This window comes from Cupressus sempervirens, chromosome 4 (assembly GCF_028749045.1).
Source record: "Cupressus sempervirens isolate cs-2001-9-10 chromosome 4, ASM2874904v1, whole genome shotgun sequence".
Taxonomy (NCBI): Eukaryota; Viridiplantae; Streptophyta; class Pinopsida; order Cupressales; family Cupressaceae; genus Cupressus; species Cupressus sempervirens.
Window position 1 is genome coordinate 687,708,820 of NC_143121.1, and position 19,151 is coordinate 687,727,970.

At 31.8% G+C, this 19,151-nt stretch overlaps 1 protein-coding gene across 1 annotated transcript in view; it reads right to left on the reverse strand.

The window, feature by feature from the left end:
* Positions 1–14,830: 14,830 nt before the first annotated feature.
* Positions 14,831–19,151, reverse strand: part of LOC149563138 (cytochrome P450 750A1-like) — a 50,598-nt gene continuing 46,277 nt past the window's right edge. The window contains exons 2-3 of the mRNA XM_089823971.1: positions 15,540–16,423; positions 14,831–15,442 (exon numbers count right to left, since the gene is read on the reverse strand). Coding sequence (XP_089680097.1) covers positions 14,831–15,442; positions 15,540–16,361 — 1,434 coding nt within the window. The 5' untranslated portion in view covers positions 16,362–16,423. The remainder of the gene's footprint in view (positions 15,443–15,539; positions 16,424–19,151) is intronic.

Consider the following 19,151-nt stretch of genomic DNA (forward strand, 5'->3'; position numbering starts at 1 on the left):
ACTTTATAACTATATATTTTCTTTAAAAAAATGGTATTGGTAATGTAAGAAATTAAATTGAAAACCCACGTTCTCTAATAATCTTTTTTTTTTTTTTATAAAGTTAATCAAAGCATGGACTCTCTAAGGTTTGTAGTAATTTATGGAAAATATCCCTTTCCATACAACTATGGAAACAAACGAATAGAATAATCTTTTGTAATGAAAATATGAATCTAACTTCCTTTTTATTAAATTGAAGGGTTGTATTATTGAGGTAGCTAACAATACTATTAGAAAATCATTTAAGAAAGAAGGTTTGATTTAAGACTGGGATCCAAATATGCATAAAAAATGGTTTAATATAATAAATTGACTAATAATATACATAAAATTTTAAAAAGATCAGTTGGAAAGAATGTAAATGAGAACCTCCTTCTACAGGGTGGTCAAAGCAAAATTTTGATGGGGCCACTAGAGGTAATCAAGGAAGAATAGGCTTATGATGTGTTATTTATTTAGATAATTGGTCATGTCTAAATAAACATGCCAAACCTTTAGGAGTAATGTCTAATAAATTAGCTAAATTAGATGCTCTAATAGAAGGTTTAACTCTAAGTATAGGGATAGGTATTAATAAATTATCTCTTGAAAGAAACCTACAAATTATCCTAAATATGTTTAGAAAAAGAGAGAGCCCAAATTAGATCCTTAATGTTAAACTAATGAATGCCCTACTCATCATTGATCAATTTGAGGAAACAATTATAAAAGATATTTATAGGGAAGGTAATGGAGAAGTAGATAATCTTGCTAATATAGGTATATTTAAGATATTAATTTTTTATGTGAAATTGGTTTATTACCTATATTATTAAAAGAAACATGTTAAATTTAGCTGATATCAAGGAAGTTTTTGAAATTAAGAAAAAGCCAAAATGGGGGTTGACCGAGCACAAACAATGGTCAGAAGATTAGTTGGTAGTCTTTACAGTAAAATTATCCAACCCTATTTCTAAATTTCAAAACACTTCCCATAAGCATAGTAGTAAGGTAAAAACAATGAAAAACATCAAAAATATTAACATTACACATAAACTTTTCCATCAAATACAAATTGGTCATAATACTGGTCTAGTAGGGAAAAAAACCTAAGGGGGCCCAAAGTCTTATCTGCCCCATGTGTCCACTTAAAATCATTTTCATCTCCTCTCATTGTCTCTATTAGAGCATTACAAACATAACTAAAATTCTTTATAAACTTCTTGTAGAAACTAGCCAAACCATGAAATGAGCTTACCTCACCCACATTCTCAGGTGTAGGCCATTCCAAAATTGCTTTAACATTCTTGGGATCCATTCTCAAACCATCAAATGGAATCAAAAATCCCAAATAAATAATCTCTTCTTGAATAAAGGAACATTTTTAAAAAGTTAATCAACAACTTCACCTCTTTCAATCTTTGCAATACTTTTCTAACATGCTCAAGATGTTATTCCTTAGTCTAACTAAATATCTAAATATCATTCAATAAACAATTGCAAAATTATCTAAAATTTTCTTGAGAACTTCATTCATCGACCTCATGAAAGTACTAGGTGCATTAGTTAAACCAAAAGGCATTACCAACCATTTATCCAAACCATATTTTGTCTTGAAAGGAGTCTTATATTGACCACCTTCTCTAATTCTGATATGATGATAACCACTCTTCAAATTAATCTTGGTAAAATACCTTTCTCCACTCAAGCAATCCATTATGTCATCCATCCTTGGCATATGAAATATATATTTCACTATGATCCTATTAATAGCTTTGGAATCAGTACACATTCTTTATTCTCCATTCTTCTTAGGTGCTAATATAGTAGGTACAACACATAGACTCAAACTCTCTCTAATCAAACCTTTCTACAAATTTTTCTACACTTGTCCATTAAGTTCTTGATCTTTTGTAGTTGTCAATCTAGATGGTCATTTATTCAGAAAACTAACTCCAAGAATCAGGTCCATACAATGACTTATACTTCTTACTAGTGGTAAACCATCAAGTATATCCTGTATAACAATTTCTTTATATGCATTCAACAACCTTGAAATTTATATTGTCACTCAATTACTACTATCCTCTTACACTTGGTTAATACTATCTGTTACTCAGTCATTACTATTTTATGTCAGTCGCTTACTACTAGCACAACTCGATCCTCTAGGAATTATGGAAAAATAGATTTTATTCTTCTTCATTTCCTTTTCATATTTCTTCCCATTAACCACACAAACTCTAATAGTAGTAAAATTAACCTCATATGTACTTTGAATCAAAGGCAACAATACTTTTTTTCTTCCATTCACCCAAAGAGTATATTGATTTGATGTTCTATCATGCATAGCATATCTATCATATCACTAAGTTCTACCCAACATAATATGACAACAATCCATAGGCATAACATGACACAGAACTTCATCAAATTAATTTCCAATCTTGAACTTCATAACACATTTTTCACTTACCAATATCTTATGCTCATCTTGATCTATGAAACATGATAGGGTTTAGGATGCTTTAGCCTATACTATTGGAACTTTGTAGCAAGCAACTTTGATGCCAAATTTTTTGAACTTCCACCATCAATTATCATTTTGTAGTATTTTCCAACCATCTTACATCTAGTCTCAAAAACACTTCTCCTTAGATAGGTTCCTTATTAATTCCCTTACTACACAAATTTCTTCTCACAATTAGATTTTCTCCAACCTTACATCCACATGTTGATCCCTCAAGATGTCCTTGAATCATAGAATTTCTATTACCTTGTTCATTGTCACTAGAGTATCTACACTCAAAGGATATATGTCCTTCTTTACCACATCTAAAATAATTACCACAAAAACCACCTCTAGGATAAGAATTACCTCTTCCTCAATAAGAGCTAGTAACTTCTTGGTAAGAATTACTACCTTTCCATTCGATCTTGCCTTTATACTCACTTTTCCATTCAGATTTTCCCTTAACTTGCACTTCTCCATAAAATCTACCTCTGCCTCTTTGGAATCTACCACCTCTACCTCTTTGTCTTTGTTAATGTTTCTCTATCAAGATCTCCTTTGCTTTCAACACATATGCTTCTTCCACAATTTCTAATTTCACAAAACTAATATCATCTTAAATTCCATATCTTAATCCATTTAGACACCTTGCAATTTTCTCAACCTCATCATCCACATGTCTAAATCTGATGTCCAATCTATAGAATTCCTCAATATACTCCTTCATAGTCATTTCCTTATCTCTCAAATTTTGCATCTTTCTCAACAAAGCTAACTTGGTAATCAGCAAGAAGGAACTTCTTCACTTTTTTCACCATTTTCAGCCAAGTCTTGACCTTATCCTTTCTTCTTCTTAGTCTATCAATTTTCAAATGTTCCCACCATAGTGAGGCATGACCTTTCAATCTAGTGACTTCAATTTTTCACCTTCCTATTACTAAGACTGCCTTCAAACTCAAAGAAATTCTCCATATCAGAGATCCAATCCAACATAATATTGGTGTCCAATTTTCCATCATAAGGAACATCTTCTATAATAGGACTTAAATGTGCCCTCGATAACACTCTCAACAATCTTTTATCATCTTGATCTTCTTCAGGTTGTTGACTAGGGTTCGGTGCCATTGCTTCATCATCACTCACATAATCAAGATGTGTTCCTTTCCTCTGAGCTATCTCCACAACATATAATTTGGCTACAATTTATCTTAACATGTCCATAATAGGAGTGTCAACATTTCCTCTACCTCAAACCATCTTTACAAACAAGTTCTTGCAAGATCATAACCCCCCAAAAGTTATAGGTCAAATCAGCAGATATGGCACCATACAGCAAAATTCAACTTAGGGTTGTACATGATCCAATCTCTACAAGGAAAAGCCTCAACCTTTGATACTACCTAACATAAGAAGGGATAGAAAGAATTAGAGCCAAAGGCACACCTAACTATACAAACACCTTCTTGGAGTAAACACAATGGAAGCACACACATAGAGAAAAATGCTAAGGAGGGAGAGAGAGAGAGAAGGGGGGGGGGGGGGGGGGAGAGAGAGAGAGAGAGAGAGAGAGAGAGAGAGAGATGATTTTATTGATACATCAAATTATCAGCATACATACACAGCTATAAGGCCCTTTAGGTTATCACTAGATACAAAATATAACTTTAAACTCTACGATCCAACTTCAAATTTGCACTTCTAGGCACATCTCCTCTAAACTCTCTCAAACCCATCTAACCCAAACGAAATGCCCTTACTTATAACTAGCAAAATGGCATATAGAAGATTTTAGATCATTACATAAAAGAAAGAAAAATCTTAAAATGGTTTGCACACATCCCAAGACAAGATCCTATCATTAAATTCATTATCCAAATTAACTGCATATTAGTCAGCTCAAACTAAGAACCAATTACAAAAGATGGTCAAAGAAGGAACAAACCAATAGAAAATATTAGGTTCACTTGACACATGAAGGAACACTCAATCAACATTAGAACTTGATTAACACTAGAACTCTGTTTACACTGCTAGTTAACACTAAAACTCGGTTAACACTACTAGTTAATTTATTGAAGCTTAGTTAACACTACTATTTTTTTGATTGGGGAAAGTATAAACAAGATAACAAGATACTAAGAGAGGGGGGAGCGAGGGTGAATCATAATCTTAAACACTTTATTTTTTCATCAATTCATTCACACATTCACTAGTTTTCTTATGCATGTAAAACTTGTAAGATTAAACTTGTTGTAACATGTAAATCTAATCTATCACATGCATGAAAATAAAAACATAACACAATATTTGGTTACCTATAAACCCTCCAAGCTGAAGGTAAAACTAGGGTGGGGATGACACCCATAAATCTTCACTATTGTAGTAATAAAGTTAACATATTAGTGCTACAATGTTTCACCATAATATATGATCTACCATATGAGGGATTTGTCCTATTGAAATCTTTTGAAACTATTAGGTCTCATCTTGTTATAGGATTTAACACTTACAGTAAAGTAAGGACTCTATTAGCAGATACACAATGACCTGTTAAGAGTTTTACCCTAACTCAAGTTGATTAGAACTAATTTAGTACTTGACTCTCAGTTTCTTCTATAAGATGATTTTGAGTCTTCTCTTTGTAAATTGATCCTCTCTTCTAATCGGGAAAAGATTTTCTTCCTATTCACTGCACCAATTAGGTCACTTGTTGTACTAGAGATAACAAAACACTTCTACTTGACTTCTAATTTTATCTTGATCCTTCAGTTCACTATTCACATATTACTCCTTGTCTATCACACTATTTGCATCTTTCTTCTAATCACCATATCATCTAGGTTAAAATATTCTATATTTAAAGAGTTTCATAAAAAGTTTTCTAGATGCTTCCATATTTTACCTCTTCATCTGAGTTGTTGATCACAAAACATAGGCATTACTTACCACATGAATTAACTCTTGATCAACATTGGAACTTGGTTATCACTAAAACTTAGTTAAAATTGCTAGTTAATACTGAAAGTTGATTAATACTGTAGGTTAGTATTGAAACTCAATTAACACTGCTGGTTAATACTGAAACTTGATTAAAACTACTAGAATGAACAAAATGAGTAGTATTTCAAGGCAACTTAGAATGCTTCTACATTAGCTATCAACATCAAGGATTTCAATCTTTTCATTCTTAATCTCCTCAAGCAAGGTAGCAAAGCCCTCAATGGAATGGGGGGAAAAACTTTGGGCAGTAATTTTCAAGGTAGATGAGCTAGGGCTTAGAATTTGAGGGTGTAGGCCTTTATAAAATTTAAAAAGATGAAAAATCCAAGTTTTTCTTTCTAATATTCCAGACACAAATCTCAATGGAATGTAATAGAAGAAAAGGGAGGGAAATATAATCTTTGTTTTGAAAGTGATTCAAACTAGGAAAATGACAGTAATAAAAGACCTTGACTCTGTCCTTCATAATAACATAGTGCATTATGACATAATAGACCATAGCCTATAGGTCAGGAAGCTTGTCCCTTGCAAAACCACTGTGGAAGCAGACAGGGGCTTTGTTAGAGAAAAATAAGTTCCTGAGGCTTGTCTTGTCTTTAACTCTTGGTTGCTTCCTCCATTACCTATCAACTCTTTAGTGATCTCAAAGGAGATCCCATCAATGGTGACCACTTGCTTCTTCTAGGAGTTGCTGAACTACGAAGTAACCATCTTGTCATGGCCCTCAATACTTTTCATGAAGGGGATGAAACCTCTTTCCTTCAAATGAGACCACAACACTTTGTCTTTCTAAATAGCTCTCTCAATTCTTGATGCTTCAATCATCAAATTAGCTTGCTCCATGACTTTGCCATCATCAAGGACCACAACTAACTCTTCTTCCCCTTCCTTAAGATTAGCAGCCATTTCCTTCATCAAAATGTTGAAAAGTAGAGTCGAGCCCTTACACTCTGAGAAATGATGTTTGAAGTTACGAAAACCCCAATTGAATAAAGGCCACTTAGGTTTCATAGAAATTAAGTTACAATAATAATTAGATCACCATATCACATTATTTTTGTGATTTTCTTTTGAAACCTAGTTTCAAGATTTGTATATCCATCTTGGATGATGTAAAATATCCTTCCCAATATTGCATTGAATATCGACTTTCCCATTCCCATCACAAATAATGATTGCTACATTTTTAGTGGAGTTAAAACTATAATAAATATAAGCCTTCTCCAAATTTATCGCTATTATAACACAACCCACTAAACAAGAAAAACATTTAGTGATAATGAACCTCACAAAAACTAGGCCCATTGTGAAAAGACACTCCCTATCATATGTCAAGTTATACACCATCAATTAAATGATGCTTTATGGATTATTCAAGGAAGTTAAATGTTAATAAGTTACATATTTTTTATTATTTAAATTTTTTCTTTATGTACTATTTGATTTTAAAATAAATTTAATAGGAGATAAGTTTCATTTATGATTATGAATCATACATATTTTCATTCTAACAACTTCATGATTGCCATGTTTAATTTTTAGATTATACTCACAAGGAATTATCAGGAGTAAAGTTATAAATTCTAAAAACAAATATAGGTGCTAAAATTTGTTAAATTATTGAAAGAAATTTATGTAAGGAATACACCAAGGATACATATCCATCTTTGATTTTTGGTTCCCAATTGAGATGGTTTTTTATATATAAATACAATCTTGGGGATTGTGGCCTACTATCTATCAAATAATTGTTTTTGGAAGGGCCATATACTGATAAAGTTGTTACTTATCTTTTTCTTAATATTGGGATGGGTATGAGATTTGATAAGGGTAATTGGGATCGCAATTATGATTTGTTGTTCATTACAATAAATTCCCTAAGTGATATTAACTACTAGAAGGATGCAAGTGAAATCAAAATTCATGTCACTTAGTCTAAGGATGACCATTTTCTGAGGTGTCTTTTAGCTATGATTACATTTTATCACATCTTTGTATATTTGGAGAAAATAAAAAATACTTTCTTTCTTAAAGTTTCTTTGAGAAAAGGCTTTAGTGAAAACAAAGACAAAATTGGGATAATGCAAAAAGTTGAGGAAAGCTAGCATTCATTATTGATTATTTGAAAGAAATTTAGGAAAATTTATATGAATTAAGTAAGGTTGGAATCATGGAAGGTGTACTAAAGAAGGATCAGCCAAGAGAAATAATAGAACTGAAGTGAAATGTTGAAATATGGAATAATTTCTAGAATGATGGTATGAGGTGCTACATTAAACATATGAGAGGATTTAAATGCATTTTGTCTTATAGATTTTACAATTGTTGGCACAAAGGTATGATTATGATTGGTAACTTGAAGTTTTTCATTACCCCTATGATAATTGTAAAATTGATTGGGCTTAAATGTGAAAGGGATTACATTGAACAAAAAGCCTTAGTGATTTTGAATCACTTCAAAAAGAGGTTCTTCAAGGACGATGAGAAATAAGAGATGATCAAATCTTAGAAATGTGTATGATAGATTTGTGCTCCCTCCTACCTATGCTATTGTATTCTTTTGGGTCATGAAATATTTTACCAGTCATTTCAACCCGTATCATGCTTATCAATTTCCTTTACTCAATTTCCTATGTAATGGGAAAAATAAATAAACATGACATTTTTTCTTCTTTTGTTTCTTAGTAATGACATTGTGAGTGGGGACAGTCCCCAACACTAATAGGGGCTGATTTTGGTTCTTTACTAACCTATTTTTTCCAACTACCCTCATTTGGTAGAAGTTTGATCTTTAGAAAAGATACTAATGGAACCATCTCCTTAGTTAAAAATCAAGAAAAATTTGATTCTAAACCCAACTCTTAATCTTAACCCTGATTCATAAGCTAAATCATAATGCTAAATTGAAAACATGAACATAAATGTCAAATCATAATACTAAATGGTAAACCCCAATAAAAAAATTTAAACTATAATCATAAGTACCAACCTCTAATCATAATTATAGATCTCTAACCCTTAAATCCTTAATCTAATCCTTATCTTGATAAAAACCTAACCCTAAGAAAATTCCAAATAAAAGATAATTTTATATTAACTACTTTAATAAAAAAAAAGTATTGAATAGCTTAAGATTAGTTAATATGTAATTATATATTGATTATATAACAATTATGTAATTATTAACCTATAGATCTAATTTCTATATTTAACTCACATAGAACCTTGTAGTGGTATCTATAACAAGAATACAAGTATGATATAGTTTGAAAAAGGGGCACAAGTGTCAAAGTTCCTACCTTAAATGTATTGGGTTTTGGAGTAAGAATTGAGTCAAGTTATACATTTAATTACCAAGACTAATTGAATCAAATTTAATTATATAAATTCTAAGAATTTATAAATTTTAATATGGATTTCACAGTTGATGATTTTACATTCAATGTTTACTAGGTCTCTTCTTATAACATTTGATATAGGTAAACACTCACTAAAACACCCAAGGAATGTTGACCAATGTTTAGCCAACATACTAGGTTTTCATCCAACAAGAAAATTGCATATTCATTTTTATCCCAATTCTCAAATATCATCTCTTTTAGCTTGGACTTGAGAGAATGACATGTGGTATGTGTCTATTAAGGTAGAGCTCAAAAGGCATGGAAAAACATAAGAGTCTAAAAGATAGGTAAATTGCAAAAGGAAAATCACTAAATTCTTCAAGGACTTAATGGTTTTCCATTAAAAGCTCTATCTTGTATCAGTTTAGCCTAGTAGTCCAGAAAGTTTCAAGATGCCAAGACATTGGTGGATGTTTTGAAAATGGTAGGGGAATGACAACGATCTATATCTATATCTATCTATCTATCATTATATATATATATATATATATATATATATATATATATATATATATATATATATATTTGTAGGAGAAGTTTTGATAATCAAGACACTCTGTAAATAGTGATTCTAATGTAATTCATGGAAATTGGAATAACAAGCTTAAGGATCTTATCTTTAAAGTTGATTTGGTGAAGACTGATGAATGAAAGGACAAGGCTAAAAGATTTGAGTCCTCAATTTCAATTTGTCAAACCCAAGCCTTGAAACTATGGTTATATGTGTACTCATATATGTGGCCAAAGTACTTTCTAAATTATTATTTTAATATGTCTTTAAATTTGATTTAATGAAAGGTACAGACTCAAAGCCTAAAAGTTTTAACTCCTTAAAATATCTCTAAAATATCATGTAGTCTAGGAGTTGAGTAGGAGTTTGAGATGAGATCAAAACAATCCTACCAAGCCCAATTTATCCACTTCTTTGGCCTTTATTTAGAGAGTTTCAAGGGCCATTGTGCCATCTATTAGGATGAATGTAATATTTTTTTTAACTATCTCATTAATGGTGGATATATATATATATATATATTGCATCTCATAGAATGATGTTGTTATAGTGCTCAATTCCCACAAATTAATGAAAGTACTTAATACAAATTTATTTCAAGTTTTATGGTTTCAAATGTGTGAGAGAGGATTAATTTGAATGACATCATGTCAAAATCCAATGTAAAATTTGGATTTTTATGTTGTAAAGGACTTGACCCTAATTAATATGGCATTAAAGATATAGGGTATGTGATGTTACACTACTTGGCCATTGAATGATAGAGTGTGAGACTTTAAATATTCATAATTACATTCTTAGGAAGCTATCATTAGGCAAATAGAGTTTTTGGAATTTTTCACCAGTGGACATGTTTTGTCTAGCACAGTCAATTATCATCAATTCTCTCGGTCATTTAAAGAGAAATAAATATTATAACTTAGTAAATATGAAATACCATAAAAGGAACCATGTTTTTCTTTACCTAGTTATATTTTTTCAATTAAATGTATGTCTTAGAATAAATATTGGTGATAGATTCTTGTTCAATAAAAAAAAAGCAATAATCAATTAAACTTTTTCTAAATGAATGAATGCATGAAGTTTCACAACCAAACCTCCATTTTATTTTAATCTTAAATATGAATCTTTTAGTGATATTTAATTTGAATATTCTTCTATCAATTGAATTTTATTCAATGTAATTAGAAAATTAATTAGATATATATTGTCCATATGATTAAATATAATGATTTATTACTTATTAATGTACAACTTAATTTTATATAAAATCTTATAATATTGAAAATGTAAAAAAAATACTATAATTGTGTATTATTAATATATAATATTCAGTTGAATTTTATCACTTTCTAAAATTACTACAATTGTAAAAAAAATTAATACAATTTTTTTATCTTACTAATAATATGAAAATTTAACTTTTTTTGTTTTATTCTCTCATTTTATCTTAACCAAAATAATATCCCCATTAAATTATATTTTTTCTAATAGAAAATTAACTTTTAATTGTCCTTTATGTCAATGTATATTAAATGAAAGTTTGTGTATGACATTCAAAAATAATTTATCCTTGCTACTTTTCAAATAAATATTATCACTTAAAAATGGAAAAATTATTATTATTTTTACATAATTCCTTATGTTTGATTGCATGTCCATATATGGATACATTTTATGCAACACTAACCGCTTATAATATTTGATGAAATCTAAATCTCCCATCAAATATTAGAAATTCTATAGGTATCTATCCTATGCCTTCAAACCATTTCAAATTCTCAAAAATCAATGACAATGCACAACTTACAGCCAATATTTGATCAAAAACAGAAATTTGAAACAAGTAATAATGACACTCTTTAGATTTAAAAAACAAAAAAATTAGCCCTTTCAATCTACATTCTTTATTGAAGCTTTGAGATGCCTTTTTACAACAAAACTATGTTTGTTGTAGCTTTGCAAGAAAAAACTATGACATATGTCCATACACTCGTTTAGTTTCAGTGTTGATTTCTGAAATTTGAACTCTACACTTGTCAATTGCATTAATCCCTTTCATTTTTATAAGCTCTCTTCAAAAAACAAAGTTTGTGCATATTCTATAATTATGGTGAAGGTTGTGTTTCTTTGAGCCATTTGTTAGCCAATTGGTGTACCCAGTGTTTCAATATTTTGATATGTCTACAAACATGCACCTAACTATTAGAAATTGGATGTTATAAGTGTAGAAAAAGAATGTTATTTAGAGAAAATGGAAACCACCTATGAGAGATGAAAGTGTGCAGTATTTTTGTTAGTTTGTAATGCATAATAAATGGGCTAAACACCTATAATTGTACAAGAGCTAACACAGGAAGAACATCAGGGACCGAAAAAACTTGAAGACTAGAAAAAGAGTTTTAGAAGAGGGAAAAACCCTAAAGAGAACACTAATACAAGTTTGAAGGCACTATGTTGTATAGGTTCAGCAAAACAAGGCAAGTGTGCCCCCTACATCCTTACAATGAATGGGACTCTTTGGCCTTCTCCACCCCATCTAGAAATTTATTATTATCCTATCCTAGAAATAGATGGTTGATACAATAAGGCTTGGCATCTCCAACCCTAATGTTTCTGTACAATGTTGCATTCCCATCACCAAAGTATTGATAGACAAATGGATGAGTTTTTCTACCTCTATATAGGTGGAGGGAGCTTCAGTCTCTACCTCATTTTCTTTCTTTGAAGTATCTAGAAAAAGTTGAATACATATATAGCCTTTTCTATATGGACCTCTTTGATACTTGTTTCTTTAGCCTTATCTATTGAGAGACAGTCTACTACCTCATATAGTGGACCACAAGTGATAAGATTGCTTACAGAAAGTAGAGAGGTCTAGGTAAAATTGGCTAGGCTATGAGGAAATCAAAAGACACTAAGAAAATATTCTAGTTCCATGCAAGGCTATGGATGCTCTACTTCCCTTACTATATATAGGGTTAACTTCTTTTTGGTATAGGTGATTAACTATGTTTCTATTATGAAATTCTTGAATATGCATAAGGCATTGGTTGAACAATAGTTTGTAAAGAATGATGTTTCTACACAAATGCTACTTTTACATTGTCACTCTTGACCTATAGGCCTTGAATCCATTGTACATATAGCTTATAGTCTATGAAGTTCATATATTTAACTTATATGGTTTAATTTGCAAGGCTGCAAATTTTTTTTGGCATGATATAATGATCAGGATATGACATGGATTAGATGCACTCTTTGGAACAACCATATTATAGACTTGTCTTGAGGAGTTGTTGCAAAGCCAAACCAACAACGAATTATATCATTTCAAATAGTAGCAGATTGTAGAGATTCCCAATTAATAAGATCATTTGACACCACATGCTCCATTACAATATTACCCCACTGAGTTCCATTAGGATTGTACTAATAAAACAAATGGTACACCCTTTAAAAAACATAAGCCCTATAATGAAAAACCAATTCAATATTTCTTTCATTTCCCCTTATCCAATGTAAATGATTATTAATGGTGAATCAACTATAAAATGAATCCAGTAAACTCAATGTTTGGATTTGATTCCGGTTTCAAATAGTGAAGAACAAAACAAAGTGATTGCAATCAGTAAAAAGGCCCAAAAATTTTGAGCTATTGAAAATTTCAAAATAGAAGAAAAAATAAAATCTATGTATAGTAGATAAGTCCAATCAATTTGAGAAATATAGCATTAAGGTGCACACTACCCTAGTCCAAAGTATGTAAAATATGGAAGCATTAGAAAGCTATGCAAAGCATTTTAGAAAGGAAAGAAATTAAAGTTCTCCAACTTGGGTACAAAGTAAAAATCTGAAATAATGTATTTTTGTATCTCTCTATTCTATGTATCCAAAGTCTTAATTCGTCTCTCTCTCAATTGTCTTCTAAGATCCATTCCTACAATTCCCTAACCAGACAACTTTTAATTCTTTAACTAGATAGAGCATTTTGGAAGGGATGAAAAGAGAATTCTAGAAGGGATTGCAAAGAGGGAACATGAGAAGAGCATTCTAGAAGGGATTGAAAAAATTGATTCTTGCAATGAATGTACATTAGACTAATTATTTTATTTTATTTCTTGCATGAAAATGATTTTTTCATTTCTCTGATCAAAGAAAATTCATATTTGAAAATTATTAAAAATGGAAATTAATTATCAACTATTGTATTTCTGTCTAATAAATTTTCATACTGTATTTTGATTGGAGGGTTGAAAATTCAAATGAGAAAATTTGTATCTAAATGATTTCATAGGTTTCCTACCATAAGCAGGAACTAATAATCAAAACATTACATTTGTTCTTACCATTGCTTCAATAGATTGTAGTTTCTCCATTCCCATTGCCTGAAATATAATCATTTAGGATGTAAATTAATATTTTTCATGATTGAACAACAATGCATGAATGATTTCATAAGTTACCTACCATAGGCAAGAACTAATAATCAAAACATTACATTTGTTCTTGCCATCGCTTCAATAGGTTGTAGTTTTTCCATTCCCATTGTTTGAAATATACTCATTTAGGATGTAAATTAATGTTTTCATGATTGAACAACAATGCACTAACAAACTTGACATATTGTCTCCCCATGAAACTTAAGGTGGGTAGGATAGTAATATTTTGAAGTTTCAATTGGAGAAAAATGTCTCTACTCCATGATATATTTCCATCATAAATACAAAAATTGGTATCCATCAGAGGCATAAAATCCAAAAATAATAAGCTATCAATGTAAATTAGGTTTGATGTTTTTGGGACATCTATTGTTGACCTCAAAATTATCACAAGTTTGATAGCTACATGCTCATTTTTAACATATTTCAGTTGTAATAAATAACCAAAATTTAAGAAAAATTAGTTTGTATGAATAGTGAGAATTTGAATAGATAATATAGATATGGTTTTTATTTTGATCATGAGAAGAAGGCCTTGAACCTAGATACAAAAATCACATAACAATTTCACACCATTGTAATCAAAGCAACAACCAACGTCACTTAACAAAATAATTAAAAACCATCCTATTAATATTTTAATTACCACAAACTAATCTAACCATACTACTAAAATCACCCAATTAAATGTGAATAAAGACTAATAAGAAATTTGATTGTTAAAATAAATATTCTAACAATCACAAATAACCCAATCAATATTATTTATACGTTGACGAAAATAAAAAATAACAAGAATGTCGACTATCACTAGCTTCGTAATTATATAGATACGAAACTGAAATCATACATATAAGTGGGAAGATGTAATCTTTGTATATAAGATCTTATTTGATGACTAGTATCCCGAACGGAAATCATTGTGGAGCACTCTAATTAAAATTTAAGGGCTGGTAAATAGCCTCAAGGTGGGACGAGCTAGAAGGTGAACACTCCTGGGAGTGGTGACCCCAAAGAGTTCCGTCATATCTAACTCTCCATCCACGCTCCAGTCAAAACAATGGGCAAGCTGAGCCAAAACAAGATTCATACTTACGTCAGCCATGGTTGCCCCTGGGCATCCTCTCCTTCCCGCTCCAAACGGAATCATATCGAAATACTCTTTGTCTTTCACAACATCAACCTTTCTACCCATAAATCTCTCTGGCTTGAAGTCCAGAGGATCTTCCCACACGGATGGGTCTCTTCCAATAGCCCATGCATTCACGATAAGCCTGCTTTTCCCAGGAATCAAATACCCACCAACGGTACAATCCTGTATGGATTCATGAGGAAGCATCAAGGGTAATGCAGGATATAACCTCAGCGTCTCCCTCGCCACGCACTGCACGTACTCCATCCTTGCTAAATCACGTTCTCTTACATTCCCCTCTCTTCCTACAACAGAATCAATCTCCTCTTGCATTTTGTTGAGCACGCTAGGGTTTCTAAGAATCTCGCTCATTGCCCATTCTAATGTAGTAGACGTCGTTTCAACTCCGGCCAAGAACATGTCCTAAAAGCATAGGAAATCCTGGTTAGATCAAATAAAAAACACAGAACCAACCAACAAAATTGAGAAAAGAGCATTTGGGATTGAAATAGATACACACAAAAACAATGGCTTCAATGTTTTCTTTCGTGATTGGCCTTCCATCGAGGCTTCCCATTTCTAAGAGCACGTCAATGATGCCTTTTGTATCACCCCTTTTCTCCTCCTCCTCCCCCAACTTCATCCTGCTCTGCTGATGCTCCTCAATTATCTTTCTTATCAATTGGGCCACAGGACCATGCACCTTTTTCATCCGCCCCTTCACTCCTTGCAAGTCCATCCAGTCTAAATACGGAATGAAGTCCCCAATATTGACAGCTCCTACTCCAACTATAACCTCTGTTGCAAGCTTCTTTATCTCTTCTCCACTTGAAGTTAGTTTAGTACCAGAAAGGATCCGCCACATCACTTCCTGCGTAAACGATGAAAAGATGTTGGTGAGATTAACAGCCTTCTTACCCTGCTCAGACATCTCCCAAACTGAACGAACAGCTGAAAGCATAACTTCCTCTCTAATAGAACTGAATGACTCGATCCTCTTCGCACTCAGCAATTCCACCACGCAAAGCTTCCTCATGTGCCTCCAATAAGGACCGTAAGGGGCAAACACCATGTCCTTGTAGTTATATCCAAGGTATTTCCCTGGAGCATCAAGAGGCCGGCTTGCGAAAACATTATCATGGGTTTTCAAGAACTCCTTTGCCATGGCAGAAGAAGAGACAATAACAGTGGGAACAGAGCCCAATTTCAACATCATGATGGGCCCATATTTCTTCGCAATTTGATGAAGATCACGATGTGGAAGCTTTCTCAGCTGGTTCAGATTTCCAATAATGGGCCATGCAAACGGTCCACTAGGGGGCAATCTCTTTTCTAATTCCATTTTCCTTTGCACAGTAAATCTATACAAAACCCACAAGAAAACAATGAGTGCACATATCGTAGCTGTTACTGCAGTAAACTCAGAAAATGAAGCCATATTGAGCAAAGATGCAAGAAACTCAGAGAATAAAGGCTCACTGAACAATGAAGCAGGCAACGCTCTCTCTATGCCGAGTTTATGGTGGTGGTGGTGGTGTCATTTTCCTCGAAGTTTTCTGTATAGCTGTCATTTTAATCATGCGTTAGTTTTAATATATTTATTCTGTAGTTTGATTACAAAACAAATCCACTAGCTTGATTTCCATTTTTATTTACTGTTTAAAATGATCAACAGATGTTTAATCAGCTTAGATATCGACAGATGTTTGTTCAGCAGTTATTTTTTAAACACCAGCAGATGTTTAATCAGCTGAGATGGCTTTGACTATTCTCTGGACTACAGTAATTATATGGATAAAAATAAATATAGATAGATTTTAATATGGTGGTGTTGGCATTATGTTTTTCTTGTTAGATTTAAGACGTGCTTTCCGAGGAAAAAGAAAAATTATGTCGGCATCACATGATTAATGGCTTGGATAAACAGGTGATTGGGATTAGTAATAGAGGAGATATTTGAATGGGCGTTTCTGTTAGCTCGTGGCCCTAGCGTACAGTTTCATGTTTCCCAAAATGTATATTTTGGGCATTTATTTTCTTTCAGTAAGGTTGTTATTAGTCTCTGTTGTTGTTCACGCAGGAGACTATAGTTTTCATCTTGAATTTTTTGAAAATTGCACAATTTTCACTTATCTTATAGTCTATCAATCTACATCTATTAAACTGATTTTTTTAATTTTTAATTTCTATTTTTCTATTGGGCGTGCTCTTTTTCCGAGTGGTCGTTTTCATTTTTCATTAAGAAATTTGAAGAAAAATAGGATGGTGCTATGTAGCTTTACAAAATTGAAAAATGCGGCAGCTATTTTTACAATCCACATCCCCTCGTCTACACTTTTACATTTCGTGTACTCTAGCTACAACAAGGATTTAATGAGGAAAATAAGATGATCATTTCATCTAAATGAAAACTAATTGCAACCTTGTAATAGTTTGATGAAATTTCAACAAAACATGATTTAAAAAAAAAAAATTTATATCAATAAATACTTGGTTTAAAGTTGATTGAAACATATTATGAATGGTAGCTAGTGCATACAATCAAACTTATTGATTTTGAATTACTCAAGAATATGAAAGAATTCATCATATTTTGTCATCTACTATCTTGAGTATATGCTAATATATCTCATGGTTGCCATTACTATTGATGATGCTTTACTTTTTTTTGAAAAAAAAACAATATTGACTCCAATTTTGTCATTTCTTATTTTTATGCTAATAAATCTTATGATTGCCATTTTAAATAAATAATAATAATAACTTAAATTTTTAAAACTCCAATTTTGACTTCTGATAAGTACATATTCTTATGTAATCTTATATTGTTAAGTTCTTTACCTTTACTCAAATATAATTCCCTTCTAATTTGCTAAATCTATAGACATTACCACACTCTTATTCATATGCACAATTTTTTTGTCATATATGTACTATTAAAAGTAGAAAGCCTATTCCAAAACATCATTTTTCAGAAAAAAGTTGAATGTATATGAATTCTATAAGTTGCATCTAAAAATCTAAAAAATCATCCTATTATTTATTAAATCATGAAAAAAAACATATGCAAATAAGTGTATTCATTTGACATTGGTTGTAAGTTCCTCCCTACTCTATTAATAATAAAAAAAATGATCTAATTAAATTAATTCTTATTTTAACCATCTTCAATATATGTTTCAGGTAATTTATTTTCATTCCTAAATCTATTTTCCACTCTTTATAAAAGGTAGGGACTTGGGATCGATCAAAGCTCTTGTTTTATTTATTTGTAGCCACAAGTCTACATGCCAACATGTGTTAAATTATAGGTAAAACAAGATGTAACACAATACTTTTTGTAGTATCTTGAAACTTTTGATTGTTACGAAGCTCTGCATCTCTAATCTACATATTAATTGTAGTTTCTACATGAGATAACTCCCCCCCAGCTAGATAGTTTTCCCAGACTTATGGTTGGTCATGTCAAAAGGGTATTTCATAGATGTCAGGTGTACCTTTGGTGGAGGGGAGTTGATCTCTCCTTCTTCACTAGATCTGCTAGAGGATCCAAAATTTCTACAATCTTTTGGGCCCAAGGTTCCTAGGATAGAACTGGGAGCAACTAACCCTAAATTGAGTTGGAAAGGAGTGATGGTGGGAATAGATTTTAGACCCACACCTGAGGATATTCCCACTGTCTATCATAGGGATTGGTCGAAAGATTTCATTGCCAAACATGATTGTGGAAAATATTTCCAAAAGCTTTTTGCTAAGTCTTGTTGGAAGATTTCTATGCTATAGACCTACCATAGAGATGGTTAGGAAATGGGTCTCTAACATGTTGACATTAAGAGGATCAGCCATGGTTGTTGTCATGGTGGGGGCAATGTTCCTCTTTAAATTCATAAATGAAGAGGACAAAAACTAGGTTTTGACTAGTTCCTAGAGATTGGGGAAATATAATCTTGTCGTGGCTAAATGCAAGCCTAATTTCAATCCTAGTGTTGATTTGTAGAGAATGGCCCCAATTTGGGTTTTCCTCCTAGGCTCACCATTAGAATTCTGGGATGATAAGGTCTTCCAATGAAGCAAGGTTTCAATCAATAATTTCTTTAAGGTGGATGCTACTACCCAAAATATGTCATAGTTA